Source organism: Panthera onca, chromosome D4, assembly GCF_046562875.1.
Source record: "Panthera onca isolate mPanOnc1 chromosome D4, mPanOnc1 haplotype 2, whole genome shotgun sequence".
Taxonomy (NCBI): Eukaryota; Metazoa; Chordata; class Mammalia; order Carnivora; family Felidae; genus Panthera; species Panthera onca.
In genome coordinates this window covers 72,031,372-72,058,385 of record NC_138351.1, presented here as the reverse complement: position 1 = coordinate 72,058,385, position 27,014 = coordinate 72,031,372, and the positions used below count along the sequence as shown (strand labels likewise).

At 38.9% G+C, this 27,014-nt stretch overlaps 1 protein-coding gene across 1 annotated transcript in view; it reads left to right on the top strand.

The window, feature by feature from the left end:
- LPAR1 (lysophosphatidic acid receptor 1) overlaps positions 1-22,579 on the top strand; it is a 359,348-nt gene extending 336,769 nt beyond the window's left edge. Inside the window, exon 13 of the mRNA XM_078436595.2 lies at positions 20,145-22,579. Coding sequence (XP_078292721.1) covers positions 20,145-20,446 — 302 coding nt within the window. The 3' untranslated portion in view covers positions 20,447-22,579. The remainder of the gene's footprint in view (positions 1-20,144) is intronic.
- The last annotated feature ends 4,435 nt before the right edge of the window (positions 22,580-27,014 follow it).

Here is a 27,014-nt window from a genome sequence, read left to right as displayed (position 1 = left end):
TGGGAGGTGCTTGGGTCATGAGAGTGGAGCCCCCATGGGGGTCACTAGTGTCCTTATAGAAGAGACCTCACTGAGCTCTCTAGTCTCTCCCGCCATATGAGGATACAGTGAGAAATTGGCCGTCTACACACTGAATGAAGGCTCTCACCAAAACTTGATCATGCTGGGGACTTCCAGCTTCTAGAACCGTGAGAAATACATTTTTGTTGTTTACAGCCTGCCTAGTTTGTGGTGTTTTGTCATAGCTGCGTCAATGGACTAAGACAGTCACTGTGTACATACACAAATGGAATTCTGAACTTCTGGAAATCATGCAAAAAGTTAGCAATGAATGATATTTTCTCACTTGGGTGTTAAAAATGTAATTTTATACTAGTGATCTCAACAGCGTTGGGGAGGCATGAGACAGTGCATGAGAACTATAACATCAAAAGTGGGAAAATGTGACATACAAATTTATATGTAAATAGAAAATGTTATTTCTAGGTATGAAAGTGTTTGCAGCACAGAATACAATAACAGTTTTGCAGGACTTTAGAGGAAGATTTCATCTTAAATTATTTTAGATATGAAATTATTTACTGTTTTAAGTTTTCATTTTCGTATTATGGTAGTGAGAAAAATGGCCCACCAAAAGTATCCATGTCTTTCTTCCTGGAACCCGTTAACATGTCCCCTTCACATGGCAAAAGGGACTTTGCAGTTGTGATTAAGTTAAGGACCTTGAGATGGGGCAATTATGCTGGATTTTTGGCTTGGAGATGTAAGAAAGTTCCATGAGCCAAGGAACACAGGTGGCTTTTGAAAGGTAGGAGAGTCAAGGAGAAACAGGTTTTCCCCTAGAGCTATCCAGAAAGAAAATTCAGCTCTGCCAACCCTTTGATTTTAGCCCATGTCAGACTTCTGACCTCTAGACCTATAATATTATAAATCTGTGTTGTTTTGCACCACTAAGTTTGCCTTAATTTGTCACGGCGACAATAGAAAACTAATACAAATACCTGGTTACTGTTAAGAATGTTGCTGTTGACTTCATACACCTTTCTGTCTAAAAGTATTATCTAGACCACTGATTTTGTCTCCTCCCCCAACCCCCCTGCCACCGAGGACATTTGACAATGTCTAGATATGTTTTATTTTCAGGACCGGCGTGTACTACTGGCATCTAGTGGGTAGAGGCTAGGAATGCTGCTAAACATCTTAAAACAGAAGACCACCCTCCACTCCCCCAAACCCTGCCCAAGAAAGCATTATCCAGTCCACAATGTCATTAGTGCCCAGGTTGAGAAATCCTGAACTAGGTAGATTTACCTACTCAAAGCATGCAGGAAGTTGAGGTCCCCTGTGCAGCTTGCTCTGAATTAACTGCCTAGTCTAGACCTGCCTGTCCAATTGGGTGGATATTAGACATGTGGCTATTTAAGTGCATTACAATTAAATAACTTTTAAATAGTTTCTCAGTCACACTTGCCATATTTCAGTGGGTACCATATTGGATAGCTCTGATATAGAACATTTCTATCACCATGGAAAGTTCTATTGGGCATAAAGATCTTCTAGACCCTTGCTACCCAAAGAGTTACATATGGACAAATAAAAGCAGCATGACCTGGGAGCTTGTTAGAAGAGCAGACTCCCAGGTTTCACCCCAGACCGATTAAACTAGAGTCTGTATTTTCATAAGATTCCTATGCACATTTAAGTCTGAAAAACACTGGCCTCCATGACTTTCTCTTGCCTTCTTGTTTCCTTTCTTCCCTCCTCTGTTGGTCCCCCCTGTACTGTTTACCTTTTAGTCCATGTAAACGCCTTTCTTTCCAACCTCAGCTTGTAGGCTCTTTCAGCCAGAACTTGGTCTTATCTCATCTCTACATTCCACCCCCAAAGATACTTAACACATCGTCTTGCACAAAATAGCTGCTTGAGGGGTGCCTGGGTGGCTCAGTCATTAAGCATCCGACTCTTGATCTCAGCTCAGGTCTTGATGTTAGGGTCGTGGGTTCAAGCCCCGTGTTGGGCTCCACGCTGGGCGTGCAGCCTACTTTAAAAAGAAATAGCTGCTTGGTATTATTGTTTCTGGATTGAATTTTGTTGAACTAACTTCTGAACAGTCTTAGTGTAGGTTGTTTTCCTTTTAACCAAAAGAATGGATGTTTTCATCTTTTACTTTATAATTTAATTTGGGCATTTCCTAGAGTTTCAACTATGAAAAAATCATAACCTTTACAAATACCTGGAAATTTCATAGTGAGTTTAAGGTTACTACTGATGTTATGATGTGAAGAAGAAAATGCAGCCTAAGTATGCTATATTTAGATTTTTCTCTGTAACAAAATGTACCAGACCTTTCCATTCTTAATATTAATTGCAAACATCTTCAGAATCATCATTTGTTCTGATGGAATAAGGCTTATTGCATTTAAAAAAATTGCCTAATGTTCGTCTGAGTCATCTGAGGGTTATCAGGTTTTTTGGTATAGATCAAAATCTGTTACTTTATATGACAGCTAAAACTACAAGGAATTGTTCTTTCTTTGCACTTATACAATGAAAACATTCATAGATTGTTTTGGAGGTGAGGAGATATACACTACATGAAAGGCGTGATTTTGAGTATTGTAGCTAATAGCATAAATAAGAATTAACTTCTATAGAAAAGGGGGGACATTAAACTTCCAGTTTAATGGAAAACTTTTCAGGCTGTAAATGACCTTCTTCCTTTTGCAAGTAAGGAAACCGAGGCTCAGAGAAGTAAGAGTGGGGCAAAGGATGGAAAAGGCAAGGTTGAAGACCTTTCTTCTAGACTTCATTATCTTTATCTCAGAAATGTCTGCCATAAACCAGATGATCCTTGGGTGCCTCGTAATTTTTAAAAAAAATTTTTAAACTTTATTTTTGAGAGAGAGAGAGAGAAAGAGTGAGTGGGGGAGGGGTGGAGAGAGAGGACAAAGGAGGGCAGGGAGACACAGAATTCGAAGCAGGTTCCAGGCTCTGAGCTGTCAGCACAGAGCCTGATGTAGGGTTTGAACTCACGAATTGTAAGATCATGATCCCAGGCAAAGTCAGACGCTTAACTGAGCCACCCAGGTGCCCCTAAACCCCTGGGTTTTTTTGCACGTATCAACCTACAAGAAAGAATTTTTACTCCCCATGTGGAGGAATAAGTGTCAAATTATATTAATTCTCTGAGGTCACCATTCTGCAATTCCACAACTACTAGACAAAATTAAACATTTTGTTAAATTCCTGAAAGCATAACCAGCACTGGAAAGAATTATTCGGTCCAGAAGTTTGGGTATGGATTGCTGAGAATTATAAGTAAAATGTTGTTTTAGGACATATTGCCTCTGAGGATAGGGCTATGGTTTTCCTTGGACTCCTGAGGGGTTGATGTCACAGAAATGATTAAGAACCACCAGTCTGTTCAGCTCCTGAAATATGTCTGGAGGCCAGTGAGAAGTGACTTGAACAAGACTGCAAGTCTAATTAGTAGGATTTCTTGAACTCCTTGTTTCCCCCATCCTTCCTTCAAAAATTCTGTGATTGAGGATTTTATGTAATCTTTATGAAATAATCCCAAAGTTTTCAAATTCAACAATAAGTTGTATAGAGACAACAATCACTGGTAAGCGTAGCGTGGCTATCTGCTTCGTTAAAAAAAAAAAAAAAAGGAGCTAATTTTAGTGAATACCCAGTTTCTTTTTCTTTCCACAGACCCTCAAGTTTCTATCCTTCTAGAATTAATTCTCCAGTTGTCTTTTTTGTTCTACCTCAACTCTTTGAAGAAAGTGCAGTGGAGGTGCTCTCAATTGAAGGTGCCTAAAACATGCACAAGAAAGCTAAGTGACATTCCATTCTCAAATGACGTGAATGTAGAGTTTTCTCCCTGTGTGATCTGTTTGCAATTCCAGTCCATCTGAGCTTTGCAAGTATACTAAGGGTGTTGAAGGATAAGAGGACAGGATGCAGGAAAAAATGTTTCTGCCTGATTAAAAAGTGGCATCTTCATATACAGCTTACTGAACCCAACCCCCAACTTTTAAGCCATGTTTAAATGTATTATGTATTTGTTAAATGTGCTTATAGTACTTGACTCTAGAAGTCTTCAAACTCCCAGCCTCACTCTTATTTTACTATTATAATAATAATAATTTCATCTTATGGAACTTTCTGGTCCTATAGTATTCCATCCTACTGTGCAATTCTTGCCGGTCCTTTGCTTTCTTTTTCTTACCTACTTAAATGTAAGGCTACTTTCCACATCGTACCTGAGAACACGATGGGGAATTTTTTAAAAATCAGATACACGCAAACCACAAAACTAAATTTCACTTTTACGAGATGCCTTTAAATGTTCCACGCATGGGTTGCCCTGATAAGTGCAACCAGGCGTTATAAGAGATACTAGGTAAAAATGCATTTAAAGGATGTAATTGCACCTCAACACTTTACATGGTTAAGATAAAAAGACTACAAAAGACTGGAAGATGCAGCAAGTGTCTGAAAAATAAAGGTTATTTAACAGGAAACGATGGGTAATATTCATGAAAAATGAGAACCCTAGAGAGTATCAGCAGAGTTTTAAAATCTCAAGTGGTAACAAGACAGATTACAAATTAGACTTGAGGGTCTTCAGTAGCATCCTGTCCCTGGATTAAATTGAGAAAGCCCAGTTCTGTCTCCAGTGTAAATGGAAGCAGACATTTCACTAACCCTTTGGAGCTAAAGGTAGGCCAATGAATTGCCACAGCTTGTATCTTCCCCAACATTATTCTCCCTGTGAGCCTGATCTGATTAAGATCTTTGATTAAGAAAGGTCTATGAAGTGATGGGTAACTGGTGAGAAGAGCAAGAGAGATGTCCAGGTGGTTCAAGGATCCCCTTCCTAACGAAGCAAAAGTGGAGCCCCTCTGGGCTACATTTGCTTCCTTGCTGTTGCTGCTCTATTTTTTAGGAAAATTATTTTTTAATCTGTTTTTTCTCCCCCTGTAGCCAAGACTAGGCTGCGATGGGAATTCTCTCAGCCCTGGCCCTCTCCCAGCAGCCCAACTGTTTCAGGAGGGTGGGGTCCAGTCCCACAGAGGCTGGAGCCCCTCCAGTGCTGAGCACCGCACACTCATCGCTTATATTGCCTGATGAATCCCCACCATCCCCTCCTAAACTGTAACCTGTGAAAAACAGAAAGCTGAGGCCTGTGTCTACTCCCTAAAGAAGTTCCCTCCCTGCCTTATCTGTTTTCCTCAAACAGCTCAGCTGGGCCAGACCCTGTCATTAAAAAACAAGTCCATTTCATCCAGTTCCCCAGCTAGGAATCTGGCCTCTGCCTTAGGCCTCGACTGGGGAGGGAGGGGGGGGGGGGCAGGGGTGGGTCTTAGTCTTGCCTTTCCTGACTGTGGGCCTACATTACAAAGTAGCCGGGCCCCAGCGTCTGCCCAGAAACTCCCCTGGCTCTGGCTGGGCTGTGGGCAGCTGCCCCTGCATCACAGCTCTGAGCATGCTCAGAGTCACTTTTGTCACTTTTTTTTTTTTACTGTGTTCCCAGGCTCTTTCTACAACACTGGAAGGGCATAGCAGGCCGAGGGAGCCCATTACTGTTTAGCGACTGTTCTCCTCTGTCTGAAGCACAGTAAAAGCAAGGATCATTTAAACTTGTTACTAATTTGTCTCTTAGCTCGAATCCTTTTCCAACTTAAAGTAGAAAGAGGGCCGACCCTGAAATTTGAGAGCTCATCAAGAAATCCCGATGAATGCTCTCAGAAGTTTCTTAAACAGGAAGAGGACATTCTAGTGGTCACTCTGTGGCTAGAGTGACCTTTAGGCCTGGAGAACCAATAATAGTTCACTCCACATATCTGTATTTCTTGTAGATTTATTCCATGGGTTTTTCTGAAGGAAGAGGAAAGAGGAAAAGAACGAAGGGAGCCTGTCAGGTGGCCCGTTAACCCACAGGGGGGGGGTCTCCTTCAGTCCTCACAGCAGTGCTGAAAATGGTTTCCACATTTGACAAAGAAGGAAATTAAGGCTCAGCAAAATTGAAGGAACTGTTGGATGTCTTGCCGGTAGTCAAGGAAAGAAACAGTGTGTGTGACCTCAGGCCTATCTCTTTTGTCTACTGAAGTGTGAATATTAAGACCCTTATCATCTTCCAAATCACACAGTCTGGGAGATTGAAAAACATTTTATCCCTAGGAAACCTCAGTCTGTCTTCCTCCCCACAGCTAGCTTGTTGAGTGCCCGCGGGAAAAATGCCTGCATATTGCCACCTGTTTCCTTAACTATTAAATATGCTCTTTATTAAAAAGAAAAACCCTGAAAGTTACAAAAATACAAAAAATACAAAAATTTTAAAAAATTAATTACAATAAAATGTAAAGTCTATACACCACTACCGTGAGCCTTCGAGCTTCACTAGTGCTAACAGTGTGATGTGTATCTTTCTAGACTTGGTGTAGTGTGTGGAGAGAATATATGTGTGTAAATACCTGTCGCCATCTTATAATGAATGGTGGGTGGTAGAAGTTTACAGATGTATATTTCACATATCTTCCTGTGTGGATAAATACCTACATGGAGCAGGGCCGATAGATAGAAGATTGTTAAGCTTAGAAATGTAACCATATTGCCCTTCAGAAAGACTGTCAAATGACTTTTTTGTCAACAGCGTATGGATATGTCCATTTATTTATTACTCATCCCGTCGTTAGTAGGATTTTAAATCTTCCCCAAACTGCTGGCTATTCTTTTCAAGATAAGAATGTCATATTTAAGAGCTTTAGTTCTGAAGTCAGAAGGGCTTGCTACCATCGCATTCCTGGATCAAAAGACTCAGCCGCCGACCCACAGACAGTACCCACAGACCCTCAACCGTGGGCCTCCCCAGCACGAAGTCTGCACCACTAAGGTTACTGCTGCATGGTTTTGAGTGGGCCTGACTATGCTTCCTACCAAGAGATGGGAAGAAGAAACTAAAGATGGTCCGTGCTAGTCTTGGTCAGTCTCTTTCTTAGTCTCACTTTCTCCCCTCCCACCCATCTTTCTCCCCTTTCTCCTTTATTGAAGTATAATTAGCAGTAACAAACTGTACATATTTAAAGCATACAGTTTACATATAATTGACAATTTTTGGTGTAGCATTCTAAAAGTGCTCTGTACAGGGGCACCTGGGTGGCTCAGTCAGTTGAGTGTCTGACTCATGCCCCAGGTCATGATCACACGCTTTGTGGGTTTGAGTCCTGCATCGGGCTCTGTGCTGACAGCTCAGAGCCTGGAGCCTGCTTCGGATTCTGTGTCTCCCTCTCTATCTGCCCCTCCCCCGCTCATGCTCTGTCTCTCTGTCAAAAATAAAACATTAAAAAATTTATTTAAAAGTGCTCTGTACGTACATGAGCATGTATATGTGGGGGTGGGTATGCACCTATGTATACATGCATAGTGTGGACCTGTTAACTTTCTCTTCACCAACATGATTGTTAACAAAACTTGGTAAAACGTAACAATTAAATGCCAATAGTCACTTTTCTCCTATCCACAGCAAGACTGCCTAAAAGCAATGTCTATCCTTGCAGTATCCAACTTCTCCTGTTCACTCTTGAATCTACTCCAGTCATGCTTCCATTCTCAAGACCCACTGAACTCTCATCGGTGAACTCCTCGGCACTAACTCCTTTATTTTAGTTGCTTGCAGGCTTCCTGACTTGTCCCTCTGCCTCTCTCTGTCTCCAACATCTATTCTATTAGCAAATTAGATAAGCTTTACTATCAACACATATCTGTGATCACCTCCCCTTGTTGAAAGCCATCATTATCTCTTTTCTGGACCTCTGCATGTGCCTCTGACTGCTCTCCTTGCTTCCACACTTGCTCTCCCAGTCCCCAAATGCTGTCCCCCTCTACAAGAGATTTAAGTTATTTTGTTGTCTTTCAATCCCTTCTAGAACCTAAGACCAAAGAGAGAAGAGATTTTTTTTCCTTTTTGATTCGCTGTGGTATCCTCAGTACCTAGAATAGTACCTAACACGTAGTACATAGTACACATATATATTTAGACGGATAAAAAAGGAAGTTAGTAGACTATAGCCTTAAAGCCAAGTAATTCAGCTCCTGACAGTTACCAAGAATCGATTTATTTTTGCTCCCCAAACCGTTTATGTTGTATAATTAATTAAATATTACAGTATTGATATTTAAAAATGAGAACAAGAATATGTTTCTGGGAAAACTAAGGTGGATATTTTGTTAATACTTAAAGCAAGTTGCAAAAAGAAATTGCTTTAGATGTGCTGATGAGAACAACTAAGTTTGAAGAAAACCATAAAAAATCTGCAAGATTTTTGTACTCAAACTGCTTTACCAGAATTTTAAAGTTCTGACTCCACTCTGAAGGAGCCAATTTGGAAGTAACATGTGATACTTTATTGGTGTGGCTTTGCGTGGAAGATGATGCCGAGCTCCAATTAGCAGACCCAATTCAAATATAAAGTCTTGGCTCTGTATTAAAGGATTGGCAACTTAATACAAATTGGTATTTTAAGTTCAAATAAAACATTTAAGTATCATTTTTATAATTTCATGTTCTAAACATTTTTTAAATTTATTGATAGCTTCAATTGGGGCTTATTATAGACATCTGTGTGTTTGCCCATGCCTTTTTTGGTTGCTGTAGTTAAAGCATAGTAGCATATTGTACATATTTTTCTAGATCTTTTTTGCAGTGTATCTTGGCGATCATTTGGTATCTGTCAGGATAGAATATCTGAAGAAATGTAAGAAGTTGAATAGGATTCCACTTTATGAATACAATGTAATTTATTTTGCTTTTCTACCAGTGACCATTCTCTACCTAGACTATTTACTTTTCTATTCTCTACCTAGACTCTTTCTTACTTTTAAAAATAAACAATACTGAGAAACAAGTGTTGGCAGAGATGTGAAGAAAAAGAAACTCCTGTGCACTGTTGGTAGAAATGCAAACTGGCATAGCCAATGTGGAAAGTTGTATGGAGGCTCCTCAAAAAAAGTAAAAATACGACTATCATATAATCCAGTAATTCCACTACTGGGTATTTACCCAAAGAGTAGGAAAACACTAATTTGAAAAGATATATGCACCCGTATGGTTATTGCAGCATTATTTACAATAGCCAAATTATGGAAGCAGCCCAAGTGACCATCAGTTGATGAATGGATAAAGAAAATGTTGTGTGTGTGTATATACAATGGAATATTATTCAGCCATAAAAGAGAATGAGGGGCGCCTGGGTGGCTCAGTCGGTTAAGCGTCCGACTTCGGCTCAGGTCATGATCTTGCGGTCCGTCAGTTGGAGCCCCGCATCAGGCTCTGTGCTGACAGCTCAGAGCCTGGAGCCTGCTTCAGATTCTGTGTCTCCCTCTCTCTCTGCCCCTTCCCCACTCACACTCTGTCTCTGTCTCTCTCTCAAAAATAAGTAAACATTAAAAAAAGAATGAAATCTTGTCATTTGTAACAACACAGATGGGATCTAGAGAGTATAATGCTAAGTGAAATAAGTCCGTCAGAGAAAGACAAATACCATATGATTTCAGTCACATGTAGAAGTTAAGAAATAAAACAAATGAACAAAGGAAACAACAAAGACAAACCAAGAAACAGAGTCTTAACTCTAGAAAACAAACTGATCGTTACCAGAAAGGAGGTGGGTGGGGGGTTGGGTGAAATATGTGCTGGGGCTTAAGCATATACTCACCATGATGAACACTCAGTAATATATAGAATTACTGAATTACTATATTGTACACCTAATCACTTCTTGGCCTTCGGCTAAGATCAAGTGTACTCTATTGTACGCCTGAAACTAATAATATGACACTGTATGTTAACCATGCTGGAATTGAAATAAAATAATGCAAAGAATTCCTTGCACATGTGCAATTGTGTGTAACTGTATTTATAGGATAAATTCCTAGAAGTGATATTGTTGCAGTTTATTTTGAAGGCTGTACAACTGATAGACTTTTGTTCAAGATTTATGTCTGAATTTGCTTTGTAATTTTTAATCTTAGGTTTGAGCAACCAATATTTTACTCTGAACTTGTAGTTACATAATTGAGATTCATATAGAAAAATTTGTTTATGATTTTCAATCTGGAATTCTTTAGCCTAAATACTCACTTCCCAATGGAATGATTGCTTGTATACTTTTTTTTTTTTTAACTTAAAAGGTTTTGATAATGAGAGATATCTTAGGCACACAGCTATCATATTCTAGCAGAACAGTCTGTTACATCCCTCCTATTCTGCCAAGAATCTGTGCTTTGTAAATATCAATCCAAGACATTTAGCAACTGTAGGAGGCATAGCCGATATTGAAAAGAATGATTTATATTTACCATTTCTGCTGTTCCTCTTTTCATGTCATTTGGATATATACATGCGTAGGCATGTTTTAAAAAAAACTAATAATTTTTAGGGTGGAAGAATATTTCACAGAATTTTCTGAATTTGTTTTTGGGTTAAATTTTTCCCCATTTTGTTAATAGAAAATGAATTAGAAATGAAATTTTCTTTACATTTCTTTGTCCTTGAGGTTGGTCTCTTGATTAGTACATATCTTGCTGATCCGTGCAAGTAGTTCATGAACTGTAAAGAATAAAATCCATAGGATTCTGTCATCAGCTACATTCTGTGAATATTTTCAACCAGATTTTAGTACTCATTTTTCAGACTTAATGTCATTTGGGGAGAATCTTAATTCATAGCTGAAAAACTAAATATGTTGCAAAGCCAGTGATAAATTCCTTGTTTGTGTTGCAAAACTAATTATAAATTCCTTGTTTATGTTGAACTTTTGCTAGGGAAAGATTCTGGGGGGTGGATTTTATTTATCTTTTTAAAGGAATAAATATTATTCAAATCACCTTGGTAACAGCTGGACCACAGTCATGCAATATGTTTAGTATCACTTTCTGAGTTAGTTGACGTTGGTCTGGAGTTGACAACACTGATTTTCAGTGAGATAGAAGATTTATCATTGTTAAAATAAGAGGTGAAATTTACTTTTTAAGAAAATTGCAATCACTAGGTTTAGAAGGCAAAACAGATTTCACCATTCTGAGAATGGCGAATTATTTTCTATGTGAAGAATATGTTAAGTGGCAGCCTTTTTGGTTGGGTCTCAGAGTCTACTACATGTGAAAGAAAATAAATCTCATTGTTTTTTTAAAGACGCTACAATGTGATGACTGTCCTCAATGTATGTATGAATATCCGTGCACATACAGATATGTGTTATGTATACACTCGTACAGTGTGTGTGTGCATATATAAAAATTGTATTTATTTTTATAAGTGTAGAAACTGTCATTTGAAAACAGTAAGGACTTGCAAGAAAATCTTTTGGTAGGCATTGGGAGGAGCACTGTTTTATGGTTATTGGTGGGTGGTAATGCTCTGGTGAGCCAGTCTTCCCCTCAGCTATTTCACACCAAGACAGAGCTGGGTAGAAATCACACAACCTGTTTAGGGAGGAAGGGGTGAGATGGTGACCCATTTTAACATAGTTTAATATGTAATGGTTTTGTCGAACGTAAAGTCAAGCATTTCCTGTTTCATATGCTTATAGAATCCTTAGCGGTCATATATTTCTCTAGGAGAATGTTAGCTACAGCTGAAAGTATGGCCGAGGATGTGTAAGGACATACAACTTAGTGCGTCTTTGTTTGGTAGCTGTCTCTTGATTTTTTTCGAATTTGGAGCTGAAACATGGCCATGCTGTTTCTGTATTATTTGAGCATTATTGCAACTTCGTTTTCACCATTCATAGATAAGAACTTTCAGAGGAGTCTACTTCTCTCTATGTGATTGTCTAATGGAACTTTTCGCCCACCCATTAGATGGCATCACTGGATATTGTAAGTATAGGAAAATGCTGGCTTTGATGGCAATTCATTTCCCAGGGGGTCCCCTATTCTGGAAAGTCTCCTGCATAATGAACACACATTCCCTGAAGCATGGTGTCCCTGCAGTGGATTTGTGAGTATTATAGCATCTAACATTGAAACAGAAGTACTCTAGGAAACACAAAACAGCCTCAAATAAATTACAGTTAATATTCTCACAGATTCAAGAGGATGTTGTATTGAACAAATTAGGATACATTACTACATAAAACACCAATTGGATAACAAAATAATGTTCCTAGAGATAAAAAATCTACTTCCCTACCCTTCCCCATCACTAATAAACATTCAACATTAATTTCATATGCAATCAGAAAAAAGGCACACATTTAGAATTCAAAGCAACATTTCAAAAGTGCAAAATCATATACTAAAGTATCTCTAGACTGCAGGACTCTAATTTTTAAAATTTCCTATTTATACTTGTATGCATTTTCCAAACTTTCTATAAGAATAAAGATAATTCAAGGACTTAGCTTTATACCATTATTTAGACATCAGTTACTGAAAGGAAAACAGCTGATATGCTAGGAAGAAAAATTAGATTAATGAGAATTATCCTTATCCTCTCATAAATTATGAGTCTTCCTTGAGTTAAGTAAGCTATTATAAATTATGGGGACATCAATATATGAAAACAGTACACCAATTTGAGTGCCTATAAAAAAGGCAGGTATGACACTTGAAAAAGACTTGTGAATATTCACATTTAATATTATGCCTGGACACTGATTATGGTGATAAGTGATTAGAAGTATACTTTATATTCTAAAAAAAGGTAAGACAGTATATGCCAAAGGGTAGGATATATTCTTTCGATACTCCCTGATAACTAGGGCATGGGTATGAGACCTAATCATGGCCAAATTCCCCTGCATGGAACTTTGGATCCTGAGGGATTAACACAAAGGTGTGTTGGGTCAATAAGTGATTTTTTCTAGGTAGCTATTGCAGAATCCAGGATCTGATGAAGCAGCATCATCCTATTGAACCATTCCTGTAGCAGGAACTTGGGTAATGCCATGTCTCCCTTCATTACTGACCCAGCATGGTTTTCCAGAACTCAGGAGATTCTGTAGATAATCTGATACCCATCCAGATTGTTAGCAATAGATTTATTTATGCTCCAGTAACAAATGCAGATATGGTGAGACTTTTGCATATACGATCCACCTCATGCCCTCTGAGTGCCTTGTAGCACCCATTCAAAGGGTGCTATCCTTGTTTTGGATATGTCTATTGGGCAGTTACCTGTGACTGATACGTGACAGATATATTGAATGCCCGCTGTATGCCAGCTACTGTTCTAGATGCTGGAGATACAGACATGAAAGAGACCACATTTACTTCTTTCACAAAGCTTACATTCTCATTGAAGGAAGATAGAAAATAAACATGTTAAACCAGTGAGATAGTTTTGGGTATAGTCATGAGATATGAAGACGATAAAATGGGAGAGTGTAGTGAGGAGAGTGTGCAACATTAGGTAGGATAACCAAGGATGGCTTTTGAGGAAGTGATATTTAATTGTGAGTAAGCAGATGGGAAGGTCTACAGAAGGAGTATTCCTAGGTAATAGGACTATAAATGCAAAGGTCCTGAGACAGAAATGACCTTGGCGCACGTGATTAGAATCTAGTGAATGAGTGATGAGCGGAAAGAGATGAGGTTGAAGAGATTGACAGGCCAGTCATATGGGGCAAATCCCAGTAAGGATTTCAAGTAGAAAGCCTTTGTAGGATTTTAAGCAGGAAAGTGATGTAATATGAATTGATTTATGCGTATGAAAGATCATTCTGGCTATTCTGTGCAAGCTTTAGGGAAGAAGCATGGAGGAAGAGGAATTGGTTAGGATCCTGTTGCAATAGGCAGATAAAAGGTATTGCTTACTTGGCTAGGGCTGTGGCCATGGAGAAGTGGTTTCTACCGGCTGTTCTCAAGCACAGATGTTCTATGAGAGATGACGCTGGCATGCTAGCCGCTTCGGCATGTGCTTTCCAATGTACAGTTGCAGATGAGATTTAGAGTCTGTTGTAGGGTATGGAGCAGGGGTGTGTGTGATACTCAGTGTTTAACGTGAAGGAGAGTATAACATGCCAGAAGCAGAGCAGTGTTGGCATTCTCCTTTGTGTGGGAAAGCCAACATTGTGTTGCTAAAAGACAGGATTAGCTAAAACTTTCATCCAGGAATATTCAAAAGAGAACTGAATGAGTATTCTGTTCTGCTTTGAGATCCTATGTTTTTTTGTTTATTTTTAAGATTTTATTTTTATGTAACCTCTACACCGAGCGTGGGGCTCAAACTCACAACCCCGAGATCAAGAATCGCACGCTTCACCGACTGAGCCAGCCAGGCACCCTGAGATGTGTATGTTGTTAATGTCCTTCTTTAAAGGATAAACGTTGGGGCGCGTGGGCGATTCAGTCTGTTAAGTGCCCGACTTCGGCTCAGGTCATGATCTCGCGGTTCATGAGTTCGAGCCCCACGTCGGGCTCGGTGCTGACAGCTCAGAGCCCGGAGCCTGCTTCGGATTCTGTGTCTCCCTCTCACTCTGCCCCTCCTCCATTTGTGCTCTGTTTCTCTCTTTCAAAAATAAATATTTAAAAATTTTAAAGGATAAATGTTGCCCTCAGGGGTGAAGGCAACGTTAGAGTCTGTCGCACAATGAATGAGATCATGCAACTATAAACGTACGAAGCGTTTACTATGACCATGAAGAAGTGGAATTGCCTTGATTTTATCTTTTCAGTGTTCTAGGAAATGGATTTTATAAATAATCTAGGTTGCTCTTTTAGAGAAAAACTTTAATTTCAAAAAGCCATTTACGTCTTCATTGCAGTGATCCCTCAACTGCTAGACCTAGGCATAAGCCTTTCACCTGTGTTATCTAACACAGCCTCTTTTAAGGTATGTAATTTCAAAGGGTTTCCTCGCTGGCTGAGTCATTTCTGTGCACCTTAGTAGCAGAAATCATAATATAGCTACAAAAATTGGACTGAATTCTGGGATACCAAGCTGCTCCTTCTCTGAGGAAATTCCAATTTAGTGGCCGTGGAGGTAGTGTATGTTTTTGAACACCTATATGCCCCCTCAGCCTCTACCACAGGCCTCTGAGATTGGACTATCTCGTAGATCCTTTGAGAAACAAGAAATGCAGGGCCAAAGGAGAGGTTGACTTGAACACAGCACTGGTGTGGAATTGCGTTACCTTGACTTGTCTTGGATCTGTGGGTTGTCTGGGTGTGTATTTTTGTTTTTGTTTTCTTTTGCCTGTTTTGTTGTTCTGTTTGTTTGTTTGTTTGGTAAAAACACAAATTTGCCAGCCAGACTGGAAATGTTTTCTGGTTTTTCTTCATCAAAGGGCGCTCTCCCTAGCGGTCTTCTCTGTCAAGGACTTTCTCTCTTTAACTTTGGTTAAAGCTTGGTTATGTTCCATATGTAAGCAGAGTTCAACTGATTAGGGAAAAGTCACTCTGGAAAAAAGACTCTAATTGTGAGACCAGATGGTAAGCATTATTCCGCTGATGGGGTTGTGTAGATTTGAGGGAAGGTGTGGTAATACGATCTCATTCTGCAGCTGTGACCTGTTGTTCCAAAACAGCCTCCTTCCTCCCTGCTTTTTACGTCTACATTCCAGCACCTCTCCTTCCATCTTTGTGGGCATCGGGACCTCACAGATTGATTTGACAGATGCGTAAGACAGGAATGAAGCTTGCTCTAAGAAGAGCAACTTCCACTATTCATTCTAACCCATGGATATTTTTTGAATATCTGTCTCCCCCTGTTACATGTAACATGGCAGGTTGTGCAGAATGTAGCCACTCTTGTTCAGCACGCTGAGAGACAGTTGCCCAGGACTCAAATTGCCATGAGCCTATCCTGTCTTTAAGGCGTCTGCAGCTGAAGTCTTGCAGGTCCCTCAAAATTAAGGTCAGTAAACTCGAGGGCATTATCTCTGTTTGCCTCCTCTCCCCTCAGAAAACACCAACCAACCCTTTCTCCTGTGTTTCCTCCTTCAATGAAAGGTAGCAACTTTCTTCCTTCACCACCCCCTCCAACCCCCACCGTGGAAAATCTAGAGGCACATCTAGACTCTTTCCATCTTCCCCATTTCATGCAGTCTGTTTCCTAATATTGCCAATATTGCCACTGCTCTAATTCAGGCTTTCTGTAGTTCTCTGGAATTTGGAAACATCTGATGTTTTTGTCTTTATTTTTATCCATTATTTTCTTCCTTCCACTGTATTAGAGCATTCCATGTTCAGTGAGACACAGACCAGTGAGGCTAATGACATTAGAATCTCACAGAGGGAAGTGTAAGTGAAAATCAATCTTTCTTACAAGCTCTGTGGGTTTATTGTAATATGTGGCAAGGCCTGAGAACCAGCGCTGTGCTGGAGAAATTTCAAATGTCTTAGCCAGGTATGCAAGGCCTTCATGACCTTGGCCATCTTATCTTCTGCCGCTTCTGCTTCTGACTTTAAAATCAATAACCATAAACTACTTATGATTCCTTTTTATTTCCCTACTGTTGCATACCATTCCTTGTGGGAATACATCCATCAGAAATGTCCTGGAAATATACAAACTACATAAAGCACTGTCCCTATCAAGTACTACATCCAGTAGCGTGCCATCTTGGTATAGGTGTTGAGCTGACCCATGAGAACCTCCAAAATAATGTGGGGCTCCTGTGCTTCCCTGTGTTCCCTCTCTTTTCCTTCTTCTTATCTTCCTTGGACTCAACAGCAAGTCCTTGGAATCTCTTATAATCAGGGTGGTATCATCTCAGAGCTTCCTGAAATGCCAAGTCTTCTCCAGTCCAAAACGTGCTTCCACATTGTGCCCTTGCAGGAAATCTGCTATGGTTCTGTGCTACACCGGCCTTCACTTATTATGCCACTGACATTGGCAATAGGTAGTATAGTCCAGTAGATGTACAGGGTAGAGAGAGCTTTTACATGTTGTATCTCAGCGTGATCCTCAGCACTCCCTATGGAGTAGGCAAGGAGCTGTTACTTTTCCACTTTACTGATGTGGAGATGAGGTTCTTTTTACTCTTATTAACCTGCTCTCAGCATGTACTCGAGTCTCTGCAGATTAGGTGTCGATAGGGTCCATAATGCACATCTCAAGTCCCATCACCCAATTGAATTATGGTTGGCTACTTATTACTAAAGGGGCCTGGGTGTAGTTTTTGTTTTTAAAAGCTTGAGGGTAGGGGCACCTGGGTGGCTCAGTCAGTTAAGCGTCCGACTTCAGCTCAGGTCATGATCTCACAGCTTGTGAGTTCGAGCCCCATGTTGGGCTCTGTGCTGACAGCTCAGAGCCTGGAGCCTGCTTTGGATTCTATGTCTCTCTCTCTCTCTCTCTCTCTCTCTGCCCCTCCCCTGCTTGTGTTCGTTTTCTCTCTCAAAAATAAACATTAAAAAAATTTTTCATTAAAGAAGCTTGCGGGTAAATTCATAGTTGGAGCAAACTTGATTTCATAATATTCACTCACTATTGTTTATCTTTTAAAGATTTTATTTTTAAGTAATCTCTACACTCAACGTGGGGCTCGAACTCATAACCCTGAGATCAAGAGTAGCATGTTCTACTGACCGAGCCAGGCAGGCGCCCCACTCACTATTGTTTAGAAGCCTCATCACCTTGGAATGTTCCAGGCCCCCATTTTCCACTTCTGTGGCCCATCTTCACTTTTGGTCAGTGTGGTCCTTGGCACCTCTGTGAAAGAGGAGGGAAGGGAGAAGAAGGGAAAATGGTATGATTGGTTTTAGATGTTGATTTTTGAGGCCTGTACTATGAGTCCCTCGAATTACTTAAGTCTTAAAGAACCAAACACAGAGTATTGGGACTGTGTGATTGGCCCTGTGATCCTAGTACTGAAAACAGTTCCTTTCGGTGAAGAAGGGAGAGGACTCCAAGTTCCTCAATGAAGCATCCACATATATTAGCTCCTGTGTCAGGATGGTGTTTCCCACTTCCTGTCTCTAATCTTGCAAGTCTCCTTGCCTTTTTTTTTTTTTTTTCTTCAGTCTAAAAGTAAGGCCTATGGGCTAGTTTCTGAGACTATGGCTTTTATTAAAAAGATCTTGCTCTTTTTGAATTTTAAAAGTTGGAAGAAATTATAAGCGACAAATGACTATAGTTGAATTCTGTCACTTAAAGTCCTGTGGGAATAAGAATGTTCCCTTCTTCTGCCCAGGAGGAGAAAAAGATCATTTTATTTAAAATAAATCTGTTGAGCTGCATGTTGCTGGTATCTAATCAAGCTCTGAATTTGAGTTCAATTAGAGCTTTGATAAAAGAAAGGGAAAGGAAACTTGCAAGAATGCTCTCCCATTCATGAAGGGCCTGCGTGTTTTTAGTTTCCAAGTAAATGGAATAATGGGACCATGCATTTTCCATCCAAGCATTTTCCACCCTGAGAATAATTCCCTTCCTGGCTTCTCAATGAATAATGCATTATTTCTGAAACCCAAGAGGCAATTCCTTTGATTTCCCTTTATGTTTAGCTTTCTGAGTGATTTTCAAGCAAGGAAATTCAAGGACTTGGAATGAATGCTTTATTAACATTTTTACTTGAAGTTCAAATAGCTCCTTGGCTATTATCTCCTGATATTTGAAATATTTTTTTTTCTCTCTAAGGAGAATCTAAGGTATTGTATTTATTAGAAAATGAAGCACCTTGGACAGTCTTCAAAGTGAATAGCAGTTGAAAACCAATACACATTTGCGTTTTAGAACAAAGAGCTTTATGGGGGTACTTTTCTTCTTTATTTTCATTTCCCTGCTGAATAGGCTCAAAAAAGAAACCTCACATTCAAAACAGGGCTGTTTGGATACTAAATCTCATGTGTTTATGTTTTACAAAACTCAATCCTTGAGGCTAGTACAAATCCACAACCCCAGTCCAAGCCACTTAGGCCAGTGCCATTTAAATCTGAAGATTCTTCAGTGGTCATCCTGTTCCCTGTCTGTTCCCCGCGTGGCCTGATTGCACATACGGGGTGAGCGATGATGGGACGGGGTGGTGCCCACCGGTTCTGTTAGCCCACGTCCTCTTGGCCAAGGATCCCCTGCAGATCCTGGAGTGCCACGGTGGTAGATTTTAGTACTATTTCACAACCTCTACTTTCCCTGGGAGTCAAATGAGTGATTTCAGGAACAAAATCAACTGGAATTAAGAATTTCCATTCTTTTTACGCTTAGAGTAAAAGCCCAAACAATTCAGAATAGTTGGGGAAGAAATGAAAGTTGATCTAAATTAGTAAAACACCTAAACTATAAAATTTGGTTTAAAATATTTAATTTTCTTAAGTTCAGGAAGCAGGAATATAACATAGCATTTTCCTAGTTCCTTCACCTATATGATGGAATAATGGTTTCTCTCCCAAATGGCTATTAAAGTGCTGATAAAATTAGTATTTGTAAGGCCTGTAGAAAAGCACCTTTTAAGTGATTGTTGAATAGAAAATAAACATCCATCTTCCTGTTGGAAATTTCTATTTCCAAATAGGCCCGTGATACTGAGCAGATCATAACAGTATTATTGTTGATACTGATAAAATATACTTAATGATTATTTTCTCAGCACCCATTTACTCCTTACAATAAACCTGATAAGGTAAATGTAATCATTTGTATTTTTCACATTAGAAAACTGAGGTAAGAAAGTAATTGCCTAAATTCACTCAGTTTTCTAAATAGCAAAGCAAGGATTTGAGTTCATTCAGCCTGAATTCAGAAATTATGCCTTAATCAAACATTAAAGGACATTTGTCACAGGTTTCCCTTCTGCTCCAAAACAACGTCGTACTGCTAAAAACCCTATCTTTGTAAGGGTTGAGGGGTGTATCCCCAAGTGTCTCAATTTCTTAGCAAACTGTATGTTTTGCTCAAAGTAGTCATCATCTTTCTCTCATAAATACTCAATTTCAGTAGGGTTTGAATCAATGAGATTTTATTAAATTATTTTCTCACTAAATTTTTTTTTATTTTTACAGAAAATGAACATTTCATTTCAGATGATGATCTGGTGGCTTCGAATCTTAGTATTTTTATGTTGAACCAATATCAAATTCACATGACGGTTGCTTGCTTCATAATTATATATATATATATATATATATATATATATATATACACACACATATATATATTTTGTTCTTCCATTGTAAAATCCTCTTGATCCCTGTCCTTGTAGGTGCCTTTATCATCTGCTGGACTCCTGGATTGGTCTTGTTACTTCTTGATGTGTGCTGTCCACAGTGTGACGTCCTGGCCTATGAGAAATTTTTCCTTCTGCTTGCTGAGTTCAACTCCGCCATGAACCCCATCATCTACTCCTACCGTGACAAGGAGATGAGCGCCACCTTCAGACAGATCCTCTGCTGCCAGCGCAGTGACAACACCAGTGGCCCCACAGAAGGCTCGGACCGCTCGGCTTCCTCCCTCAACCACACCATCTTGGCCGGAGTTCACAGCAATGACCACTCTGTGGTTTAGAAAGGAAACTAAGATGAGCAGCCAGCCATCATCGATTGAGGGATGAACGGCCTCCCCCTACCCAAATGCCAGGGCAAGGTGGGGTGTGAGAGAGAGAGGAAAAATAAACTCACGTACTTAAACACTAACCAATGGCAGTATTTGTTCCTAGACCCCCACAAGACTTGAGATACGTGGAAAATTAGCTTACGTGACAACCCTCATCCTGATCCCCGTTCCTTTTGACAGTAGAAAGTGGAGATCATGCCATGGAATCCATAATAGACTCCAGGGTGTCCATTTAGACTACACTAACTAGACTTCAAAAGATTTTGTGTGGTTTGGTGCAAGTCAGAATAAATTCTGACTAATTGAATCCACAACTTCATCTACACACAGGCTTCCCTCTTTTTATTTCCAAAGGATACATTTCATTTCATAAACATGTTTATGCCTATCAGCATGCTTGTGATGGATAAGACTGTAGGCTGTTGTTAAACTATTGTAACTCCATTTTTTTCCTTATGTAGGAAAATTGTGAATTAGAATTTTTTAGAGAGCATGCATGTAATGTATGTATGCAGTATGCCTTACTTAAAAAGATAAAAGGGTATCGATTTTAAATCTTCTAGGAAATAGAAGAACCTAGATGTCAAAGCCAGTATTTAGGTTGTGAAACAATGTTCTAATCATAATATTACCTTCTTGTCAAAGTGTTATAACACATCTAAAACAGGGAATGTAAGTTTATTACCAAAAGAATACGTAGTCTAAAAGAAGTCATAGAAGATGAAGCACATATTTATAATACCCAAGTGCATTCTAATTATCAGTACATCAGAAGAATTTTTAATAGCCTGTGTTTTTCTGTATTATAAAATAATACATAGTCATTGTAGAAAACTTGAAAAATGCAGAACTGTGTAAAACAGAAAAAATAATTACTGGTAATATCGTGACCCAGAAGTAACCACCGTTAACCACCGTAACCACAGCTTTTCCCCCGTGTATGCCTCTACGTATATCACATGCCTTTTTATATAATTGGGATCATACGTAAACGATTTTATAACCGTTTTTTTTTTTTTCCACTGCAGAGTTGCCACATTTTCCTATGGCGTTAAAAATTTTACAAAAACATAATTTTAGTGGCTATATAATATTCCATGTAATGGATGCAATTCCGTTTATTTAACCATTCCCACATTGTTGACTACTTAGGTCATTTCTGATTTATGCTATTATAAATAATGTTGCAAAATTTTGTGTACATAAAACTTTGTCCATATAATTAATGATTTACTTAGGACATATTCCCATGAAGGATTTTTTTTTTAAATGTGAAATGTCTTTTTATGCTCTTACCTTTTATAAAAAGGGATTTCCTGCTTTGCACCACATGGGTGGCAATTGTGAGGAAAGCCAGTGAAGTTACCTTTTTACAAAGGAAATGCAGTGGTCACTTTAGTTGAGAGTGACTTTTTCTCTATAACAAGATGGACTGGAAGCAGTCAATTGTCACAAATAACCAGGACCCCCTAATTAACATGTCTAGCAATCCCAAATTTTGTTTGAGGAACCGATTTCCAGCTCTTGGTCGCCACGGCTGTAATGTAGAAGTGAAGACAATGCGAATAAATCAAACATGCCAAGAGAATAAAGGATCTTCGTATTAAGTAGCTTGGGACCCTCGTGTAGCAAATGGGTTGAGTGTGTCAGTATGTGACTGGATACTGTGTATTCTCTGGGAATCACCTCTAATAGATTCCCACCATAATGGGTGATACCTGTTTAATGAATTGTCCAGATGAACTAAAATTGCACCAGTTTGTTATAAGTAACCAGTAAAGTCACAGTCATGAAGCAGGTATGGGAAAGTTGGGAGTACGTTTAAGAGAAAGATGTCCAGAAGAATCATTGTCTAGGAAGGAAGAGGTCAGCATTTGAGCAGAGGGCAGACTTGTAAGGTGCCCACGGTGGAAAGAACATGGGGAACCAGTTAGCAGAAACATGTTTGCACATACTTTATCCAAAGTACAGAGCATTTTATGTTGGAAGTGAAAGAAATGAACTTGGACTTTCATGTGCATATATTCTGGACTATTTGAATTAAAAACATACTAATTGGATCTTAATAAATTCATTTTCAATCAGTGTTTGGCAATGTGTGGTTCTGGTCCGTGTTGTTTCTGTTGCTCAGGAATCTTCCAGCTTGCATCGCAAGGTGCCTTCCTTCTGTGGACAACTTCATGTCCCCGTCACCAGGCCTTCTGACCTCTTGGGGGGAAGCAACCATATGCTTCCCCAACTCAGAACTGCTTTTTTTCTGTCAGTAATAAGTCTTACTCTTAACATGAGTTTCTTTTGGAAAAAGTGAGTTTATAAAAACATTATGATGACTTTATGAAAAACTTGGAGTTTATAAAATCACAGTGATCTTCATGCTTATCAATTTTAATAACTAACAAAAGTCATAGGTATCTTCCAATGATATGCTAATTATATTCTTTTTGTTGTGTTGCTAAGATGTTAAAAAAAAGTTAACATTTATTCATATGAATGAAGGTCTCCATGACATTTGGAAGAGAGTTCTGAACCTTTAAATTTAGGTGGATGTAAGATTGTTAGAAATCAGATATCTTAGAATTCTTCTTCACAAATTATTCACCCCTCACATATTCCATTTTTTAAATTAGTGAAACCATGATTTCCTAGTCTTGAAACATCAGCCGATATACAATTAATGAATCATACTGGTTTTCCCATTTTCTTTCCCAATTAACCATTAGGTTCCACTGTCCGTCTTCCTTCTTATTCTGCTAGTCTCTCAACTTTTGAAATATAATTTTGTGATCTTGTTTCTAGCTCTTTTTCTTAAACCCAGCTTGTGACTCGTGCTAAATCAAAACTGTAGAAACATGTCTTAATTGGGTCCCTTCATTACACCAAGGTAAGAACATTTTTTCTGGCAAGACTTTTTGAAACAAATCACTCATTTTTAACACCAAGCGAGCTTCACCTGACCCTAAACCCTCAGAAGGATTGGGGTTTGTTTGTGTGTTGGGACGGGCTTGGATTTAGGTGTCATCTGACAGAAGAAATGTGTATAACTGAGGGCCAAAAATGGGTCAACACTCTTCCAAAGCAGGGTCCATTCATTCTGTAACATTCACCTGTAACTTGACAGTCTATACCTAAAATCTCAGGTTCTTCTGGGAAATTTATAATTCTCATATCTATAAATTATTTACTCATAATGTGCTTAAACATGTGGTGTGTAAAGACCCTTTTAAAATCTAAAGCAGAGGTTGGCAAACTAGGACTCATTGACCAAATCTACCAGTTTTTGTATGAACTGAGGATGAGCTTTACATTCTTAAATGATTGGAGGGTTGAGGCAGAGGAATAGTTTGTAAGACATGGAAATTATATGAACTTCAAATTTCAGTGTCAAAGAGTTTTATTGGCATTCAGCCACACTCATCAGTTTATTGTTTATGGCTTTTTTTGGTACTACAACAGCAGAATTGAATAGTTGCAACAGAGATCATCCCTCAAAGTCTAAAGTATTTACTATCTGACCAGTTGCAGAAAAACTGTGCCAACCCTTGATTTAGAGAATTACATTTTCACTCCTGCTGTCCTTCTCAGTTGACTATATATTGTTTATTGGAAAAGGAAGGAGAAGTTGAACATACTATAATCTCTTGAGCTCTAGACTGCGGAAAAAACTATCAATTGCATTTCTCATACTAAACATAACTTTTATTTTGAAACAATCTCAAACTTAAAGTTTGCCAAATTTATAGAACATTTTTCCTGAACTACGTGTAAGTTGCCAACACGATGCCCCATCATCCTTGGATACTGTGTAATTCCTACAGGCAATATTCTCTTTCACAACCTCAATACAACCAATCAAAATCAGGAAATTATCACTGATAAACTACCATTTAATTCACAGCCCCATTCAAGTTTCACCGATTTCTCCACTAATATCCCTTGCAGCAAAAGAATCCTGCCTGGGTCGCTGGTTGTATTTAGTTACCACATTTCTTGAGTCTTCTTCAATCTTGAACTATCCCTAAGTCTTTTCTTGACCTTCATGACCTTGTCATTTCAAGATCACAGGCCAGTCACTTTGTAGAATGTCTCTGCATCTGTGTTTATCTAATATTTCTTTATAATTAGATTCATGTCTATCTTTGGTAAAAGAACACAGAAGTGCTGCTGTGGTTCTTCTCATTGTATCCTGGCAAGTAGCCAACCATGTTGATTTGTTCCATTTCTGATGATGTCAATTTTGATTACCTAAGGTGTTTCCTGTCAGTTTCTCCACTGTGAAGAAAACTACTCTTTGTTTGTTTGTTTTCTTCTTTGTAATAATAGTATTTTGTAGGAAATATTCCTCCTGGAATTGTAATGTCTAGTCTTCGCATCCATTGGTATTTCTTGGATGAATGGATCATTGCTCTGATAGTTGCCAAATGATGAATTTCTAATTCTTTCTTCTCACAATTTTTAGTTTGCTTTCTACTATCAGGAAAAGTTCTGTCCTCTCCCATTCATTTATATCAGTATGGGCTCATGGATCCCAATTTTATTCAATTAGTTAGAACGTTGCTAACATTTTAAAATTAAACTTTCCTTTTCAGATTATCGTAGATTCCAATGCAGTTGTAAGAAGTACTGTGGACAGATTTCTCTACCCTTTACCCAGTTTTCCCAGTGAAACTGGGACAATATCTTGCAAAACCATAGTATAAATCACAAGTAGGATATTGACGTTGATCCATGTATAGAGTGGTTCTACTATCACAAAGATCCCTCCTGTTGTACTTTTGTATCCCCAGTCCTTGGGGCTCACCCTCATCCTGACCCCTGGCAATCACTAATCTGTTCTCCAGTTCTTCAAATACATTCTAACCATTTTTCATACAGAAACTTTTAAAACTTCTCTGTAACAATAGTTTCGTGGGGCTGATACTTCCCTAGAGGTTGTGGGTATGTTAAGAGAGACTTTTGTGATTATAAAAATGATACAAACTTATAAATAGTTCAAGGAATACAGAAACGAATAAAGTAGAAAGTAAAAATCTCTCCTGATGGATAGAAGCTAGGCCACAGATCTCTGTTGCACATATTGCCTAATAAAGAGAGACCCTCACAAAGTGATCTTACATTTTTATGAAACTCTCAAATGTCTTCGCACTGGCATCAGGGAAGCCAGAATTCATTTTGCTTTGTATAATATTGTTTATAACGGGTTTGTATTTAATCCCTTGCATCTTTCTGGAAGGAAGCTTAGTTTACTTTGTATTCTCCACCTCACATAACACAGTATTAAGGAGTACTTAAAACTCGCTTGTTTAAATGAAATAAAATGTGTCAACCACAAAGGCACTCTTGACCAAGAAATGGCTCCTTAGTTCCACAACCCTGATAAAGGTTTCCCCCACATTTAAGAATACTCAGTTAAAATTAAATAGGAACAATAAAAAAAACAAGGTCCAGTCTTCTGAATTAATAGTTTATCAATATTAGTTTGTGCTTTCTGAGCGTGTCTTGTTTAGCGTGCCTTGGTATGCTTTGGAAAGATTTTTAATATTAGTGTATGTTGAATTTGTAATGTGGCCTGCAGCTTACAGAAGACCCTCATATAATTTGTATTTTGGTCTTTGCAAAGTGCCTGTTACACATGAGGAGACTGGATCTCAGAGGAAAAATCGGGGACCTAACAGTTGTTGCCTATAGAATTATTTAAACATAATTACATGTATATTATATTGCAATCCATAATTCCTCATATGTCCTTATCTTGACTCCCCAAACAAATTATGAGTTCCTTGAGCCGGACAGTATACTGCACTATTTTAAGCCTTTAAAGAACTTAACGCAGTAAAAGCAATAGACGGTAACAGGTCATAAACAGGTGCATGATTTGTTCCGCGGGGTGCTTGTGCTTGTATAGACACGCAGGTACGCCCATACCCCAAACTAGATTATAAATTCTTTGAGAATGAGATAATTTGTACTTTGTGCCTCCTTTTTATGATCCAAATGCCCGGAACAAAACTAAAATACGGTGCTGTTTACTAAATGGTTTTTAACTGAGAACTGTAAAACCATAATTCAATGTGGTAGTTGTCATTATTCATTCTTTATTCATTCACAAAGACCTTTTGAGAACCCTCCATATACTACCGCATATGGGACTGCTGTGAGTGAGACACACAAGTTCTTTTATAGAGCTTGATTAGAATTTGGGGCGCCTGGGTGGCTCAGTTGGTGGAGCGTCCGACTTTGGCTCATGGTTCGTGAGTTCGAGCCCCGCGTCGGACTCTGTGCTGACAGCTTGGAGCCTGGAGCCTGGAACCTTTTTCAGATTCTGTGTCTACCTCTCTCTGCCGCTCCCTGGCTCATGCTCTGTCTCTCTCTCAAAAGTAAATAAACATTAAAATACAGTTTTTTTCAAGAATTTAGTAGGAGTGAGGGAGAAAGCAGGAAGAAATAAATAAGTTAAAAATAAATCACAACCAGGACATTACACAAATTGTATTGAGCTATAAAGGGAACTATGGCATGATAG